The following is a 19189-nucleotide window of genomic DNA, read 5'->3' as shown; positions in this document are numbered from 1 at the left end:
GGCATTGGAAGCAGTGAGTTGTTTTTGACTGCTTTATTGCATTTTATGTATATAAATCGAAATACAAACCTACACGGAGTAAAAAAAAGTAACAATTTAAAATGGGTCATATAAAATACACAAGAACAGTATGAAACAAATAAAAGTTTATATAGATAACATTTTGTTATAATGGATTTATGAATCATGCACATCTTGATAAGCTAGAAGGCAGGGTAATAACAAAAAGATTGCCGCCTGTGTTAAGGAATTACACTCAAACGTTAGTCCCACGTGCATTAGAGTGTCTGCTAAATGTCAAACAAATATATGTAATTACACAGACAGGTTCAGTGTAGGTACACATTTGATCAATCTGGATACAATGTATGTGTAAAAATGTTGCGACAAACTGAAATTGATTGGGTTAAAACAGGCAGGAGTACTTTTACAACAATGTGAACAATGTACCTGCCAATGTAATTACAACCAGGTAAGATTGGTAGTTTTAGTTATACTTTATATAAAAGTGGGAACCAAACATTAAACTTAATTCCTTAAGTACAACGTTTTTTTTGACAATGTATTTGTTAATGGTAGCCAGACAATTGCCATAACAACCATGGGTAACTCACCATACATTTATTTTTTTGTCCTTTTTATTTATCTATGGAAGTGTATTACTGCCAAAATGCCTCAATATTTTATTTATTTTTTTACCTTGAGAGTAACTTGAAGTTCGGGGGAAAGTGCAATCCATATATTCCTACAAACACTTACATTTGTGCACTGTGTATGCTAGGTTTTTGTTTTGCACACAATTCTCACATTACAGAGTTAACGCCAATGCACTGGTCAATCCGCATATCAGTATCGTCTAAATTACTTTAAGTGTTAGCCAAATAATAGAGTTTAAAATGAATGATAACGCTGAACGATTAGTCATTAAGCTGCATTAAGAGCAGTTTTTCCAACACTGCTGGATAACTGACATTCTTGTGAATGATCCATTCTAACAAGCAAAGCAAGGCAAATCAGTTTGAATCGGTGAAGCGGTTCTTTCTTTGCAAATAAGGCTGGTTATCACTTAAGATACTCTACAGATATAGGATCTTAATTTGACCTGTATTTTCACAGCAAAACAATCCTGCAGCAACAAGATATGAACATTTTGTTCATAATATTCTTGATCAGTGGTTTGGCTATTATCTGGCCAAAAGTATGAAAAGTGCAATGCTATTAATATAACCGTGTGTTAGTTTGAATTTAAGTAAATCACAAAGCTCATCTGCATTTACTGCAGTGCAGGAAAATTCTTAGCAACAAAAGAGTGATCAAATTAAGATCCAAAATCTGTATATAAGATCAGTAATGTAATAGCTATTCATACACACACACACATACATATATATATATACAGTTGAAGTCGGAAGTTTACAAACACTTCGTTTGGAGTCATTAAAACTAATTTTTCAACCACTCCACAAATTTCTTGTTAACATACTATAGTTTTGGTAAGTCAATTAGGACTTTGTGCACGACATAAGTAATTTTTCCAACAATTCTTTACAGACAGACGATGTCACATATAATTCACTGTATTACAATTCCAGTTGGTCAGATGTTTACATACACTAAGTTGACTGTGCCTTTAAACAGCTTGGAAAATTCCAGAAAATGATTTCAAGGGTTTAGAAGCTTCTGATAGGCTAATTGACATTTGAGTCAATTGGAGGTGTACCTGTGGATGTATTTCAAGGCCTACCTTCAAACACAGTGCTTTGGTGAGGAAAGTGCAAATCAATCCCAGAACAACAGCAAAGGACCTTGTGAAGATGCTGGAGGAAACGGACACAAAAGTATCTATATCCACAGTAAAACGAGTCCTATATCGACATAACCTGAAAGGCCGCTCAGCAAGGAAGAAGCCACTTCTCCAAAACTGCCATTAAAAAAGCCAGACTACAGTTTGCAATTGCACATGGGGACAAAGATCGTACTTTTTGGAGAAATGTCCTCTGATGTCTGATGAAACAAAAATAGAACTGTTTGGCCATAATGACCATCATTATGTTTGGAGGAAAAAGGGGGAGGCTTGCAAGCCGAAGAACACCATCCCAACCGTGAAGCACGGGGGTGGCAGCATCATGTTGTGGGGGTGCTTTGCTGCAGAAGGAACTGGTGCAATTCACAAAATAGATGGCATCATGAGGATGGACAAATATGTGGATATAATGGAGCAACATCTCAAGACATCAGCCAGGAAGTTAAAGCTTGATCGCAAATGGGTCTTCCGAATCAACAATGACCCCACGCATACTTCAAAAGTTGTGACAAAATGGCTTAAGGACAACAAAGTCAAGGTATTGGAGTGGCCATCACAAAGCCCTGACCTCAATCCTATAGAACATCTGTGGACAGAACTGAAAAATTGTGTGCGAGCAAGGAGGCCTACAAACCGGACTCGGTTACACCAGCTCTGTCAGGAGGAATGGGCCAACATTCACCTATATTATTGTGGGTAGCTTGTGGAAGGCTACCTGAAATGTTTGACCCAAGTTAAACAATTAAAGGCAATGCTACCAAATACTAATTGAGTGTATGTAAACTTCTGACCCACTGGGAATGTGAAGAAAGAACTAAAAGCTGAAATAAAAAATTCTCTACTATTTTTTTGACATTTCACATTCTTAAAATAAAGTGGTGATTCTAACTGACCTAAGACAGGGCATTTTTACTAGGATTAAAATGTGAGGAATTGTGAAAAACTGAGTTGAAATGCATTTGGCAAAGGTGTATGTAAACTTCCGACTTCAACTGTATGTGCGTAAATTATGTAATATTCAAATAACTTTCAATATCCTTCATGCAGAAAATCTAGTGAGAGATTTAAGAGACAGACATTGGTCTATTTTGGTGTGTAAGATCTTTCTGTGACAATATCCTTGAGATGATGTCATGTACAATCATTAGCAAAGGCAGGTCCTGGGATTTAATTCCACCCATGTGGTAGAGTTGTCTACAAGTATAGAAAAGGAATGAGAAGAATGGTAACAGTTCATTATTCCATGTGAATTTCACAAACTCAACAATTTGGCAGCACAAAATGACCTCAATTACTTAAACTTTTATGTAACAATTCTTCAGTCGTGGTCCCGAAGACCCATAGCATGTGCAAGACTTTGTTCTAAACCAGCGCTAACATATCTGATTCAACTAAATCAACTTATTGTCAAGACTTTCATTAGCTGAATCAGGTGTGTTAGCACTGGCTGGAACAACACTAACTGTTTATAATTCAAAGCTCCTAAATGGCTGCCTTGTTAGCCTCTATCAAATCAATGGTATTGGCTACTGTTCCATCTCTAAGGCCAGATTCCAAACCAACTTCCTTCCATCTGTCCTTGACTCCGAACGGGCAGATCTGTCGGACTGAATAGGTAAAAGCCATATAGTGGAAGCTATGCAGAGTTACTAGAACTTTTTCCACACCTATGGAGACTTTTGAGAATCACGAGGTGGAAGTCAATGTGGGAAGATAGAAATTAATCTAGTTATGGGGTTGTAATCCAGCATATACCTAGCAGGTTGAAGGCAGGGTGGCATTGTTGGCTGCACCCAGTTGGCCAACAGCCAGCATCAGGATGTCCTTCTTTTCCTTGTGGAAGCGCAGCTCCTGACCGGCCAGCCTGGCCTCCTCAAGTTCTTGATCTGTTGCCGCCACCTCCTGGGCGATGGTGCTAGCCAAGCCTTGCTCCCGGTTCACCCAATCAGCAGCCATTTGGGTACGCATGTCATCATCCAGCGCCCGATGGGAGTAGTGAGCCAGCACTTCCTGTTAGGGTAAAGCAAAATCAAACATTTGTTTGGCCGAAATGGACCTTATTCACACCACGGCCTAGATCATTAGAAATTCAGGCTAGCTGGGTAGGAAGTGGAAGTGCTCCATTAAATCATTATATTTTTCAACAGTACTGGTTTCCTAGCAGTGCAGGTTTGATTTAGTTCCAGATGATGTTAAATGATCCAGAAATGCCTGGACATGAAATGAAATTTTGTGCACAATAAGCAAGCTGCATGGCCAGCAATAACATCAATTCACATGAGGAATGTGAGATATCTGGAAGCACTAATTACTCCAGTGGCTCAGCTCCTCTCCTTAACCACTGAGATGAAAGGCATAAGACCAGACCAAAGAGAATACCTAATCAGTCAAGGGACACACAAGGCGAGAGCACTCTGTAACCCTAGAAAAACACAAATACAACTGAGTCGTATCTATCCAAATCATGGAGTTGCTGGCTGCTCTTCCTCCTCTTAGACTTCAGATCTGAATGGAGTAGATTGGCAAAAGCCAGGGTTGAGGCACAAATTTGATTATTTAGGTGAATTAATACTAGAGGTCGACCGATTATGATTTTTCAACGCCAATACCGATACCGATTATGGGAGGACCAAAAAAGCCGATACCGATTTATCAGACAATTTTTATTTTTTATTTGTAATAATGACAATTACAACAATACTGAATGAACACATATTTGAAATTAATATAATACATCAAAATCAATTTAACCTCATAAATAATGAAACATGTTCAATTTGGTTTAAATAATGCAAAAACAAAGTGTTGGAGAAGAAAGTAAAAGTGCAATATGTGCCATGTAAGAAAGCTAACATTTAAGTTCCTTGCTCAGAACATAACATATGAAAGCTGGTGGTTCCTTTTAACATGAGTCTTCAATATTCCCAGGTAAGAGGTTTTAGATTGTAGTTATTATAGGAATTATAGGACTGTTTCCCTCTATACCATTTGTATGTCATTAACCTTTGACTATTGGATGTTCTTATAGGCACTTTTGTATTGCCAGTGTAGCAGTATAGCTTCCATCCCTCTCCTCGCTCCTCCCTGGGCTCGAACCAGAAACACAATGACAACTGCCACCCTCGAAGCAACGTTACCCATGCAGAGCAAGGGGAACAACTACTCCAAGACTCAGAGCGAGTGATGTTTGAAATGCTATTAGCGTGCACCCCACTAACTAGCTAGCCATTTCACATCGGTTACACCAGCCTCATCTCGGGAGTTGATAGGCTTGAAGTCATAAACAGCTCAATGCTTGACACACAACGAAGAGCTGCTGGCAAAACGCACGAAAGTGCTGTTTGAATGAACACTTACGAGCCTGCTGCTGCCTACCACCGCTCAGTCAGATACTTGTATGCAACGCAGGACACGCTAGATAAACTAGTAATATCATCAACCATGTGTAGTTAACTAATGATTATGATTGATTGTTTTTTTACAAGATAAGTTTAATGCTAGCTAGCAACTTACCTTACTGCATTTGCGTAACAGGCAGTCTCCTCGTGGAATGCAATGAGAGGCAGGTGGTTAGAGCGTTGGACTAGTTAACTGTAAGGTTGCAAGATTGGATCCCCCGAGCTGACAAGGTGAAGATCTGTCGTTCTGCCCCTGAACGAGGCAGTTAACCCACCGTTCCTAGGCTGTCATTGAAAAGAAGAATGTGTTCTTAACGGACTTGTCTAGTTAAATAACGATTAAATAAAGGTGTAAAATATATATATATATATATATATATATATATATATGTGTGTGTCCAAAAATACAGATTTCCGATTGTTATCCAAACTTGAAATCGGCCCTAATTAAACGGCAATTCCGATTAATCGGTGGACCTCTAATTAATATATTGGAAGTTGCCTGAATTGACCCTCATACTGCAATAACGATGTCAGAAAGCTGCCATTTTTATATTAGCAAACATGAAGGGTGAGGGATTATTAATTATTGTCTGTAAATAAGAATTTGCTCTTAACTGACTTGCCTAGTTAAATAAAGGTTAAATAAATAAAAAGTTAGTTTTGTGAATATTTTTTATTTTTGAGATCAGAAAGAAAAATGCTAACTTTTGTCAAACTGATCAAGGCTCATACTGTAGTTGACACCTTAAAAGTTGTTTCTGTATGTTCAGTAAGATGCATGAGATAATGAGGTCTGCACACAAACGTTGAGGTCACACGACTCTGCCTGGAACGGAATACCTCCATAGGCATTTATTCAGCCCACACAATGTGGTTTAGAGATCCTTCAGCATGACATTCCATCCTACCTCAAGCCAGAGTGTAAATCAGACCATGTTACTCATTATCTTTAGTGAGTTTCACCCCCATTCTGTACTTTCTGTATGTTGAACTGAGATCCAGTGTTGGCTGTACCATTTGAGTTATGATTAAACACTATCACTGGCAGTGTGTAAGGATAAGTGCTATGATTTCTTCTCTAAAACTGCAGAGGGATTTAATGGAAACTGTCAATCAAATTACTGTTTTTGCTCTCCAATAAATGTTTAGTTTGATCAGTTATTCTGTTGCTGAAACTCAGAGGAATTTAAGTTATGATTGAGTTATATTTTCCATCTTTTACACCAGGTGTGTGTCACCACAATGGCAGTTTACTTACCTTCTCCCTTTAGGCTGACACGTCATTGTTGGTTACAGGCCTACAACCGTTGTGTCGTCAGCAAACTTGATGATGGAGTTGGTTAAGTACAAAGCCATGCAGTTGTAGGTGAATAGGAGTACAGCAGAGGACGGACGATACAGTCCTGGGTGGCCACTGTGTTAAGAGTCAGTGTGGAGGAGATGTTGTTGCCAATCCTCACAGCCTGTGGCCTGCCCGTCAGGAAGTCCACGATCCAGCTGCAGAGGTTGTGTCCAGATCCAGGGCGCTGAGCTTGGTGTCAAGCTTGGAGGGAACAATAGTGTTGAATGTTGAAATGTAGTCGATGAGCAACATTCTCACATACAGTAGGTGTTCCTCTTGTCAAGATGTGTTAAGGCCATGTGAATAGCAATGGAAATGGATCTGTTGGAGCGATAGGCAAATTGGAGTGGGTCCAGTGTGCCTTGTGGGCCATGACCAGATTCTTGAAGCACTTTATAATGCCCGAGGTGAGCGGTACATGGCGTTTCTCATTTGGGCATGTCACCTTGGGTACTGGGACGGTGGTGGTCTCCTTGGGTACTGGGACGGTGGTGGTGGACTACAGCCTGGGACAGAGTGAGGTTAAAGATGTCTGAGAAGATGCCCGGCAACTGGTCAGCACACACTCTGAGAATGCGGCCAGGGAAGCTATCTGGTCCGGCGAATTTGTGAGTATTCACTCAAGAGTTTTCCTCACATCAGCCTTGGAGAGCGAAAGCTGCTCCAGACGACCATGTGCGAGAGTCTTCCTGGATGGCTCAGTATTGTCTGCCTCGAAGTGAGCATAGAATGTGCTAAGCTTGTCTGGGATGGAGGCTTCGATGGGCACTACAGCTGGATTTTCCCTTGTAGTCTGTGATATTCTGTAGTCCTTGCCACATCTCTACTGTCTTTTATCGTCCCTAATGGATTTGCGGAGCTCGTACCTGCTTGCCTTGTACATGTTACACATCACCAAGTCATTGTGGTTCATTCTGCGGACATTGAATGCTGCAGTACGGGCTGTTAGCACTTAACGGATATCTCTGTTCATCCAGGGTTTTTGGTTGTGGTATGTCCGGATTGTTATTGTGGGTACATCCTCATCAACACATTTCTTAATGAAGTCTGTGACTGATGATGTACAGTCAGTGGCGAGTTTACTAGGTACACCACCCCTTTCACCAAAATTGTTAGCTTCTACAGACAGTGAGTCACGTGGCTGTGGCTTGCTATATAAAACAGGCAGACAGTATCTCTGAAACGTCCGGCCTCCTGGGCTTTTCACGCACGACAGTGTCTAGGTTTTACCGAGAATTTTGCGACAAACAAAAACATCCAGTCAGCGGCAGTCCTGTGGGTGAAAACAGCTCGTTGATCAGAGGTCGAAGGAGGATGGCAAGAATAGTGCAAGGTAACAGGTAGGCCACACACAGGAAAATAACGGCACATTAGAACAGCGGTGTGCAGAACGGCATCTCAGAACGCACAACTCGTTGGTCCTTGTCACAGATGGTCTACTGCAGCAGACAACCACACCATGTTCCACTCCTATCAGCTAAAAACAAAAAGAAGCAGCTCCAGTGAGCACACGATCACCAACACTGAGGAGTGGAAAAACATAGCTTGGTCCGATGAATCTCAGTTCCTGTTGCGTAAATGCGAATGGCAGAGTCAGGATTTGGCGTAAGCAGTCTATGGACCCATCCTGCCTGGTGTCAACAGTGCAGGCTGGTGGCGGTGGTGTAACGGTGTGGGGAATGTTTTCCTGGCACATGTTAGATCTCTTAATACCAATTGAGCAACGTTTCCATGCTCTGAAGAATTCAGGCTGTTTTGGAGTCAAAGGGGGGTCTGAGATGCGTTCCGAGATGACCACCTTTGTACTGCGCCGTTATTTGCCTGTTCGATTCTTGCCATTCTCTTAGAACTCTCATCAGTGATATGTTTTCGCCCACAGGACTGCCGCTGACTGGACATTTTTTGGTTAACCCTAAACACTGTCATGTGTGAAAAGTCCAAGAGGCAGGACGTTTCTGAGATAGTGGAACTTTCGCGCCTGGCACCGATGATTATACTACGCTCAAAGCCTGTCTGGCTGCTTTATATAGCAAGCTATGGCCACGTGTCTCACTGTCTGTAGGAGCAAACCATTTTTGTGAACGGGGTGGTGTACCTAATAAAACGGACCACAGTGTGGAAATATACACTATGAGGAATACTGTAAAAATGTGATAATGAGGATAATGCACTTTAAGTGTAAGAGCTGTTTGAAAAGACTGCATGACATTTCAGCCTGTTTTGGTGGGAGGGAATTGTGGCCTTCCATGGTAACATCACCATGCAGTAAATTAGTTAATACAAATAAGAATGTTCCAAACCTAATTTTCAGTTTTCCCCTCCCCACTCAGACCACTCCCAGACAGTCCTAGCTAAATTCTTGATTGAGAAATTACCCTTTGCTAAGAAGCTATTTTTGCTTTAAATGAAAATGGCCGAAAAGAAACAATCACAGTAAGGTACTTAATTGTTACCCAGAAATGATTTGATACTGAGATAAAAACAACTGCATTGGACCTTTTAATAAGTACTCTTATCCAAATGAGTTCTTACTTGACGGGAGCATTGTCTCTCTCTCATGGCCTTCAGGCTTCCATTCCAGTGCAGCAGCTGAAAGACTGTCATCAATTCCTGAAAGGAAAACACAGTTCAGCATCGACAAGAAGCATTTTTGTGTGCTTGTGCTGACGGAGAGCACAATTTCAAGTTTGATAATGTTAAAGTCACAAGATTTGTTGATGTTTTTAGGGGAAGCTAACAGGGAGAAAGGTCTATAGCTAACATTCATTTGTTTGCATGTATAGAAACCTAAATCATGAGCTGTGGTTTAGCAAAGACCAATCCATGCATTAGATCAGTGGATATGGATGACAAACAATGAAAGAGTAGAGGCCAGCAATACAGTTCAGATTTGTTTGGCGGACCCACAAGCTCTCATACGCAATTCCTAGAATCACAGAGAATACATGGTTTCTGCTACTATTCTCTTCTTCGCGCATGATGGTCCCATCATCCCTCACATTCATGTAGCGGGTCTAATATTCTAGTCCTTGAAATCTACAGTTGATTCCTGATATGTGCACTTTGGAGTACAAACTCTTTAAGTGAGCTGCAGTTCTCAAGTCCCAGTTCAATGGCTGTACATTGTTTTATTTGCTCCTGAAACTGGCTCTGCTTTAGTTCATGTGGTCATGAGTCTTATACTATTGCATTTATCAAGTTCTACTGTATAGTTTTTTCATTCAACCTGGGAAACCAGATTAATAGGTCATGAAGCAGAGGTGATTAAGCCAAACAACTTTGATAAACACTCAGAAATAACTTGTAGTTTTCTTTATGAACTGGAAATTCAAAGCTAAATGAGAATATAGTTATCGGTCTGCTTTGTGTAATTACCCATAGTTAGTGGCAGCAACATTCCTAAACTAGCCTCATATACAGTCCAACCTATTCATTTTCTTAAGTATCATTGCAGTAACATCCACTGTATCATTACAAGTAATCCAACTTTGCGTTCATTCTCTATTTACCTGAAACTCCAGCATTGACTTTCCTTTGTTGGACTCCAGCATGAAGCGAAACGCCCCGATACCTGTACTGGGGTTGTCTGCCTCTTCTCGGTTTCCCTGTAATAGACAAGTAGAGTCCAATCATCCAGTCTTTTTCTCCTTAAGAGCCCAATCAGATTAAAATCTTACCCTCATAAGGACGTGACCTTTTAATGAATAAGAGCTACAGTAAAGACTATATTAAATACCAGAGCTCAATGCTACTGTTAATGTCAGTCATTTTATCTGAAAAACACATTCAATGACACTCACATTAAAGGAGGCCAGCGCCTCACATACACTCTTCTCAATGAAGTCATCTGTGATGCGGCGGGAAGGATGCTCGTTGAAAACCGAGTTCATCAGAGCGATTTTGGCAGCACTACGTCTTGCCTCTGCCTTGGTTGGACAAAACTGACGAAAGTAAAGCATATTTAGTACTTTTCTGAATGGTCCCCCAAAAATATATGTAGCCTATGGCACAAAGCATTATGACCCTGTGAGACATAGATACATGCAATATCATATCTGGAAGAAGGTTAGGTCAAATTATTGTATGGATCTTCTGGAAGTCATTTAGAAGTGCATTTTAATAGTGCATTTTTTGTTGTTGAAAGATTATGCATTTGAAAATGTTAATATTTTCTTATTTATATTTCATAATTACATTGAAGTAATATCGATGCTTCCACTTCATTGCTATTATCTCAAAGAAAGAAAGAGAGTTAGGAAGGATAGGGGCAAGAGAGGCTCTGTGCAAAAGGGACGAGTGGGAGAATGTGGGGAGGGGTTTCACAGCTCCTTCTAAGATCAATGTTTGGCTCTAATAACAACCAGATGAGCCACCCACCAGATGAGTTTCCCATCCCAGTATGCATTGCAGCCAGGCAATTCGAAGAGAGGAAGAAATGGCAAAACATGTCATTCTCCCATGGAACATTCTGTTAGGCACAATGCTCAAATTGTCTAATATTTACTGTATGATTTAGAATTTAAAATGACATTTGAAAAAAATAAGAATGTACATTAAAGGAGTCTTTACTATTTCAATAATATTGTGGATTATTTAGCAAAGATAGGAATATGGCTTATACTGTATGTAATTATGTATACAAGTTCATAGATAGATAATGAACTTGTCAACAGCCAAATGTGGTTTCCTACATCATGAATTCAGTTAAACTTGAATTTCCTTATATTTTCCTAAAGTTTTTTTTAATGCTAAGCCTGAAGACAAGCAGGGTCCTACACCAGGGATCATCAACTAGACTCAGCCGTGGGCCGGTTTCTTCTTGAGCGGATGGTTGGGGGGCCGAAACATAATTACAAATCATTTGTAGACTGCAAATTGACCGCAAGAAGCCTAATTATATAATAATGTTTGACTAAAACAACCATTTCAAACCTTGTGACCGTATGCAAATGTAAACGTCTCTCTATTACGTGTGGGAATACTTGGGAACAGATTTCTTACATTAAAATAACTTGGAGTTGATTTCCTGGTGTTTTTACAGTCTTTTATGTCCACCAATGAAAATCAGTTGGAGAAAGCTGTCCTACACCTTGCTAACATGTTTTTGATGGACCCAATTGCCTAGAGTTATTCATGTGGCAGTGTGTTTTACCTCAGCAAAGGTTCAGACCCAGAGATTATTATTTGAGATTTGCCAATGGTTAGCTATTGAATTTAATCTTGGTTTGTAATCCTGATGGGAGGCAGCAAACTGCTTTAATCTGGGATTCACAGTATACATACTATACCATTAACCAAGAGCAGCCTGAAGCTGGAGACTTATCACTCTCCATTTCTTTACTCTTCAGCTAACAGTTCTCTTTTTTTCTGTATACTGCAATTCAGCCATTAGCTGTGAGTGTGTTCAAGCCCCCCAACCAATAATAATAAAAACTTGATATATACAGTACCAGTCAAAAGTTTGGACGCACCTACTCATTCAAGGGTTTTTCTTTATTTTTACTATTTTCTACATTGTAGAATAATAGTGAAAACATCATCTATGAAATAACACATATGGAATCATGTTGTAATCAACAGACTGTTGGAAAAGCATTCCAGGTGAAGCTGGTTTAGAGAATGTCCAGCGTGTACAAAGCTGTCATCAAGGCAGAATTGATGTCATCAATGAAGAATCTCAAATATAAAATATATTTTGATTTGTTTAACACTTTTTTTGTTACTACTTGATTCCATACGTGATATTTCATAATGTTGATGTCTTCACTATTATTCTACAATGTAGAAAATAGTAAAAAATAAAGAAACTTTTCAATGAGTAGGTGTGTCCAAACTTTTGACTGGTACTGTATATACACACATACACACACTTCAACTGTTCTGCTCAAGTTATAAACTACAGTGGGGAGAACAAGTATTTGATTTAGCAGGTTTTCCTACTTACAAAGCATGTAGAGGGCTGTAATTTTTATCATAGGGACACTTCAACTGTGAGAGGTGGAATCTAAAACAAACATCCAGAAAATCACATTGTATGATTTTTAAGTTAATTCATTTGCATGTTATGACGTAAGTATTTGATCACCTACCAACCAGTAAGAATTCCGGCTCTCACAGACCTGTTCATTTTTCTTTAAGAATCCCTCCTGTTCTCCACTCATTACCTGTATTAAGTACCCCTTGGGGAACCTGTACCGTCAACAGGTTAACTGCACCCGTTTGAACTCGCTACCTGTATAAAAGACACCTGTTCACACAATCAAACAGACTCCAACCTCTCCACAATGGCCAAGACCAGAGAGCTGTGTAAGGACATCAGGGATAAATTGTAGACCTGCACAAGGCTGGGATGGGTTACAGGACAATAGGCAAGCAGCTTGGTGAGAAGGCAACAACTGTTGGCGCAATTATTAGAAAATGGAAGAAGTTCAAGATGACGGTTAATCACCCTCGGTCTGGGGCTCCATGCAAGATCTCACCTCGTTGGGCATCAATGATCATGAGGAAGGTAAGGGATCAGCCCAGAGCTACACGGCAGGACCTGGTCAATGACCTGAAGAGAGCTGGGACCACAGTCTCAAAGAAAACCATTAGTAACACTACGCCGTCATGGATGAAAATCCTGCAGCACACGCAAGGTCCCCTTGCTCAAGCCAGCACATGTCCAGGCCTGTCTGAAGTTTGCCAATGACCATCTGGATGATCCAGAGGAGGAATGGGAGAAGGTCATGTGGTCTGATGAGACAAAAATATAGCTTTTTGGTCTAAACTCCACTCGCTGTGTTTGGAAGAAGAAGAAGGATGTACAACCCCAAGAACACCATCCCAACTGTGAAGAATGGAGGTGGAAACATTCTTTGGGGATGCTTTTCTGCAAAGGGGACAGGACGACTGCACCGTATTGAGGGGAGGATGGATGGGGCCATGTATCGCGAGATCTTGGCCAACAACCTCCTTCCCTCAGTAAGAGCATTGAAGATGGGTAGTGGCTGGGTCTTCCAGCATGCCAACGACCCGAAACACACAGCCAGGGCAACTATGGAGTGGCTCCGTAAGAAGCATCTCAAGGTCTTGGAGTGATTTTGGTTACTGATTACTGTATTGATCATTACGATCAACTAATCTAGGAACTTGATGGTATAGTAAAATTGCCCTTATCATCACCAACACACAGACCTATCACAGATTATTGTTCAGTATAAAGATTCAAAACACAAAACACGTACATTATACACAAAGAATAATGTTGATCTCGACATTTGGCATTAAATTGAATGAACTGAATGAAGCTGTCCGAAGAAAAGCAAATTATTTCAATTTATGCTAAGCAAGTGGCTACACCAACTGATCTATTTTGTAAACAAAGCATGAGTTTTGAAATATGGTCTGAGAAGAACAAGCCAGTCTCCAGACCTGAACCCAATAGAACATCTTTGGAGGGAGCTGAAAGTCCGTATTGTCCAGCGACAGCCCCGAAACCTGAAGTTATCTGGAGAAGGTCTGTATGGAGGAGTGGGCCAAAATCCCTGCTGCAGTGTGTGAAAACCTGGTCAAGAACTACAGGAAACATATGATCTCTAATTGCAAACAAAGGTTTCTGTACCAAATATTAAGTTCTGCTTTTCTGATGTATCAAATATTTTTGTCATGCAATAAAATGCAAATTAATTACTTAAAATCATATAATGTGATTTTCTGGATTTTTGTTTTTAGATTCCGTCTCACAGTTGAAGTGTACCTATGATAAAAATTAGACCTCTACATGCTTTGCAAGTAGGAAAACCTGCTAAATCGGCAGTGTATCAAATACTTGTTCTCCCCACTGTAAGTAAAACATGCAACGATGCCTTTTAACTTGATTAGTTACTTAGGCCAGATTTATCAAGAGTGTGAGCCGTAAGTCCCGGCAACATCCGGGTCATGTTCATAAGGCACCAAACGGACTGAAACTCGGAGGGACTACATGGACTTCTCTAATAAGAAACGCACATTTTCGTGATTCAGAGGACTCGCATACAAAAAATGTATGCACCTACTGTACAGTAAGTCCCTTTGGATAAAAGTGTCTGCTGCTGTAAGTGTCATATGCTTCCAGCAGAATATGGGTGCACATTTAGAAGTTTGCAAACAAAGACACTACATAAACATTGTTTTCAATTGCACAACGTTTTGCTTCAGTGTGCCCCAATAAACATGACCCAGGCCGAATTTTTCATCTTGCTCTCACTTGACATTTCTCATGACAGTCCAGAAGAGGCTCCCAGTGATTGACATTTGATCTGAAAATCCGGGGCAATGTACTAAAGGAAATGAGGTCAGATTGGCAGAATTGATTTGGGTGGGAGCTTTAGTGCATGAGTAGAGTTGTATGGCCGGATAAATCACTAATGTCATGTCCATATAAGGAAGTTAGGCTAATTTATGCAGCTACACCAACGCAATGTCAAACCATTATATTGTACTGTTGTGGTGAAAATAAAGACAATTTTCAAGCACTTTCTCTAACTCAGTGATACTATACAGCCTTCCACCTGAGGCGCAAACCAACGTTTTAGTGCCAACAACTATATTGAGAACACCTACGGCCACAGGTTAGCTCACCTGGAAACTCCCAAAGCAGCTTCCCCCTGGAAGACTGACGTAACAAACGTAGGGTGGGTTGTTTGATGGGACCATCTCGTACACCACCAGCGCCCCATTCCTGAGGTCTGCCCCTCTTGACTGCTTCATCTGCCAGAACTCTTGCAAGGCTTCCACCACATTCACTGGAGGAGACATAAAATGACACAGCTTAACTTTCACTGGAGGAGACATGCAATTATAGTTTAACGTTCCTCTGCATGGTGTCTTAAAGGCTGACTCAGCGATATGACAGATGCAGAACGTAAACGGCATAGTGGGCTAATTTCCGCAACAGCTAAGACGGTTGAAGTGCGAGGCTCAACTTCTCCACTGTTTTGGTCCTGTGGCTACCACGCTGTGACGGCGTGAAGTGAACCCATGCACATGCCGTGTGTGACTGGTAGAGCGAAGTCTTGCATCTCACTCATGTCAATATCTCGAGTTCTAATTGCTGAGTTTACCTTTAAATATGGTCTGGTGTTCTTATTTGGCATGCAGGTTTGGATTTAAGAAAGGATAAAAGTGGCACAGTGGGTTATTACATACGAGTGAGCATTAACACTACTTTTGTACATATATGGATATAGCCAAAAACATCCTGTTTATTTTATAAGTAAACAACAAGGAACAACCCACTGACAGACACTGAACTGAATGAAGCTGACCGAATTGTGTTGACTTTCAACAGAGTTATAATAGTCCACATAAACAAAAAATGAAGAGTATGTAACATCATACTACTTCTGTAAATGAAAATTTAACAGGTCTATCTACTCACATTTAATTGATTGGGTTTTTGGATGATAGTATGACATGTTGGCTAGGCCTAGTTTAAAGCATTGTGGGTGACTTGAAGTGTCAAATATCGGATGGAGTGCCCAAATGCTATGTAAATTGAGCACACAACTGTATCCTGTAGTCATTAGGCTAGACATGACAAAAATATAGGCTATAATAAACTCGGTATGTTCATGTAGCCTACTGTTATAAAATGAATGGTCAGTTTTGGTGACACAATCTGCATGTTGCACATGCACTACTAGGCTATTGTAATCTAATTTCTTATCATAATCACAGTTACAGTGGGTTACATTTTAACCACGACTAGTTGCATTTGAATCACGACCAGGGAAAGTCGGAGGACATACATTCTGCGACTAATTTTTTCCAGGTTACCTCTGCCATAGCCCTGCGTATGCTTAGCAAAACTCCGAACAACAGCCTCCACCGCCTCCTTCAAGACCGCCGGGTTCCCTGGATTACATAGACCGAATCCAGCCATCCCTGTTCCGAGCCCCGCACTCCCAATAGTGCCGTGAAGACTGTGCAGTTGAAGCGGCGGAGGCGGCCCAGAGGAAGCACATAAAGAGGCCGGGGGAGGCAGTAGAGGTGCGGTTGGCATTGTAACCCCAGGCCGGAGAGAAGACCGTAGGGTCCCAGTCGATCCAGCTCCAAATCCTATCCCTGGTTGAAGTCGCTGAGGGCGGATAGATTCCATTGTTGAAGCGTAAACGTCAACAGTATGGGGTAATAGAGAAATTTCGTGATGAAAATACTGGTTTCCCCGCTGATATTGTAATAGAAAATGAAAACAACGCAACAAAAAAAGACAGTGATAAATAAAATCCCTCTTTTCCTCACGGAGAAAAATGTATCCTGCCAATCCCTTTAGTCTTTGTGAGGATTAGATTTAGGCTGTTTGGCTGTCAATCTCGGAGTAGGGGCGGAGACATCAGAGACGTGAAAATGGGGAGCTGTGAATGGGCCATTTACTGTAACCAAAACTGTAAAGGAATTCTGTGGCTAATGTGATTTAAATTGCTATACATTGGAAAAATAGTAGCTACACAAGTTTTTGGTAAATGACCGTGACAGCACGGTGGTAGATACCTTTAAATCATACTATTCTTTAACCATAAAAGCAACACACAATCTCGATCCATCCATTCATCCATCTTCCTAACTAGTCATCTTCACTATCTAGATCAACTGGGCATCTAAATATAACACAGTCCAGATCAAGCTGTGGGACTATTTTTTTATTGAGCGGATGGTTGGGGGCAATGTTCCCTCTAATATGTTTTGCCACTGACTGAATTTCAGGTCTGCTGATAGCAAACTTAAAAGTTGTGAAAACTTCCAGCACACATTTACTGTGAACACTGAGGCTGTACCCACTTTAAGTTACAGTTTTACCTGTGGCCAAGTAGTGCTCTTGTAGGAAGTAATCACTCCCCTACTGCTGACTACAAATTATCTATAACTGGGCTAATAGCTAACTAACTAGCAAAGGATATGAGCAAAATGTGCAGCTCCCACTTTGATTACAAAACAAGTGCATCTACTCATGACCACTCATACTGTAAACACTGTCCAGTTCATAGTAAATGGCACAGATCCATATATGGCAATGGTCTATTTGCATATAGGCCTACTGCAGCTCTGATTGTTCATGCCACACCGGTCTGTGTGGAGTATGGGCTGAGTCATGGGTGTTATTGCAATAGAATCCTACTCCAACGCATTCTGCCTACAACAAAATATATTGCATACTTAATTTTGTTTCGGTATGTTGCATTGAAAGTGGTTAATATTGCGTAGATAAGATCACAATTGCTACAGAAAAAAGGGAAACATGGTTGATAATGTTAACAGGGAAAACTCTAGAACAGTGGTCCCCAACCTTTTCTGAGTCAAGATCACTTTCTGAGTCAAAATTCAAGCCGAGATCTACCTCTCAGATTACATTTTTTACATAATTTCAAAACCTCTTAAGTATTCCCCCCTTTTTTTTATTTTTTTTGACTAAAATGACATACCCAAATCTAACTCCCTGTAGCTCAGGACCTGAAGCAAGGATATGCATATTCTTGGTACCATTTGAAAGGAAAGACTTTGAAGTTTGTGGAATTGTGAACGGAATGTAGGATAATATAACACAATAGATTTGGTAAAAGATAATACAAAGAAAAAAACAAGCATTCTTTTGTATTATTTTTGTACCATCATCTTTGAAATGCAAGAGAAAGGCCGTAATATATTATTCTGTCCCAGGTGCAATTTAGATTTTGACGACTAGATGGCAGCAGTGTATGTGCAATGTTTTAGACTCATCCAATGAATCATTGTATTTCTGTTCAAAACTTTCTATCAAGACTGCCCAAATGTGCCTAATTTATTTATTAATAACTTCTCATGTTCAAAATTGTGCACTCTCCTTAAACAATAGCAGAGTATTATTTCACTGTAATAGCTACTGTAAATTGGACAGTGTAGTTAGATAAACAAGAATTTATGCTTTCTGACAATATCAGATAGGTCTATGTCCTGGGAAGTTTTCTTGTTACTTACAACCTCATGCTAATCACATTAGCCTACGTTAGCTCAACTGTCCTGCGGAAGGGACACCGATCCCGAAGAAGTTTTAACCAACTAAAAACAGGAGCATAATTGCAAAGAACATTTTGACTGCAAACTGACTGCAAGAAGCCCAAACAGATATAATATTTGACTAAAACATAATCATTTCAAACCTTGCTTGCATTTGTATACGATCACGTCTCTCTATTATGCGTGGGAATACTTGGGAACAATAAATTACTTGGAGCTGATTTCCTTGCGTTTTTACAGTGCGGGGGGAGGGGCTCAGAAGTTGGGGTGCCAAATAAAGCCATCCGTGGTTGGGAACCCTGCCCTAGACCAACACAACATCTAACTTCCTACTGTAGATTTAGATCTACAGTACACCAACTAACCACTCCCTAAATTATAACGCTTGACCAGCGCTAGACAGACCTTCTACTAACAAGACGATAGACTTAGACTAACTCGATTTTAGATCTAAACCAGCTATACCAATTATACATCTAACTAGACCATAGATCAAAGATGACTAACGTAAGCTTACATTTTCTTAAGGGACATTCAAATTTTTCAGTTCTATTTGTAGGCTATCATGCTATAATTTAAAGCCGGAGTGAACAAGCATTTCCTTCTAAGCAGTTCAAATATTGGTGCTTG

General features: G+C 40.3%; 1 protein-coding gene across 1 annotated transcript; it reads right to left on the bottom strand.

The window, feature by feature from the left end:
* LOC115128507 (LIX1-like protein) lies at positions 1-16869 on the bottom strand. The gene is made up of 7 exons (XM_029658400.2): positions 16346-16869; positions 15149-15312; positions 10348-10488; positions 10057-10152; positions 9080-9157; positions 3560-3814; positions 1-2998 (listed from the first exon to the last, which is right to left on the bottom strand). Exons 1-6 carry the CDS (start codon positions 16665-16667, stop codon positions 3560-3562), a joined length of 1056 nt encoding a protein of 351 aa, XP_029514260.1. The 5' UTR covers positions 16668-16869; the 3' UTR covers positions 1-2998.
* Between the last annotated feature and the right edge of the window lie 2320 nt (positions 16870-19189).

The sequence above is a fragment of the Oncorhynchus nerka genome, linkage group LG4 (assembly GCF_034236695.1).
Source record: "Oncorhynchus nerka isolate Pitt River linkage group LG4, Oner_Uvic_2.0, whole genome shotgun sequence".
Classification (NCBI taxonomy): domain Eukaryota; kingdom Metazoa; phylum Chordata; class Actinopteri; order Salmoniformes; family Salmonidae; genus Oncorhynchus; species Oncorhynchus nerka.
The sequence above is the reverse complement of the archived record's forward strand: the minus strand, read 5'-3'. Positions and strand labels throughout refer to the sequence as shown.

Excerpts from the sequence above, each read along its gene's own strand:
- LOC115128507 (XM_029658400.2), bottom strand. The coding sequence starts at position 16,667 with ATGGAATCTATCCGCCCTCAGCGACTTCAACCAGGGATAGGATTTGGA. Across the intron at positions 15,313-16,345 it reads TACGCAGGGCTATGGCAGAG|TGAATGTGGTGGAAGCCTTG; the intron begins GTAACCTGGAAA and ends TGTCTCCTCCAG. Across the intron at positions 10,489-15,148 it reads GCTGCTTTGGGAGTTTCCAG|TTTTGTCCAACCAAGGCAGA; the intron begins GTGAGCTAACCT and ends TACTTTCGTCAG.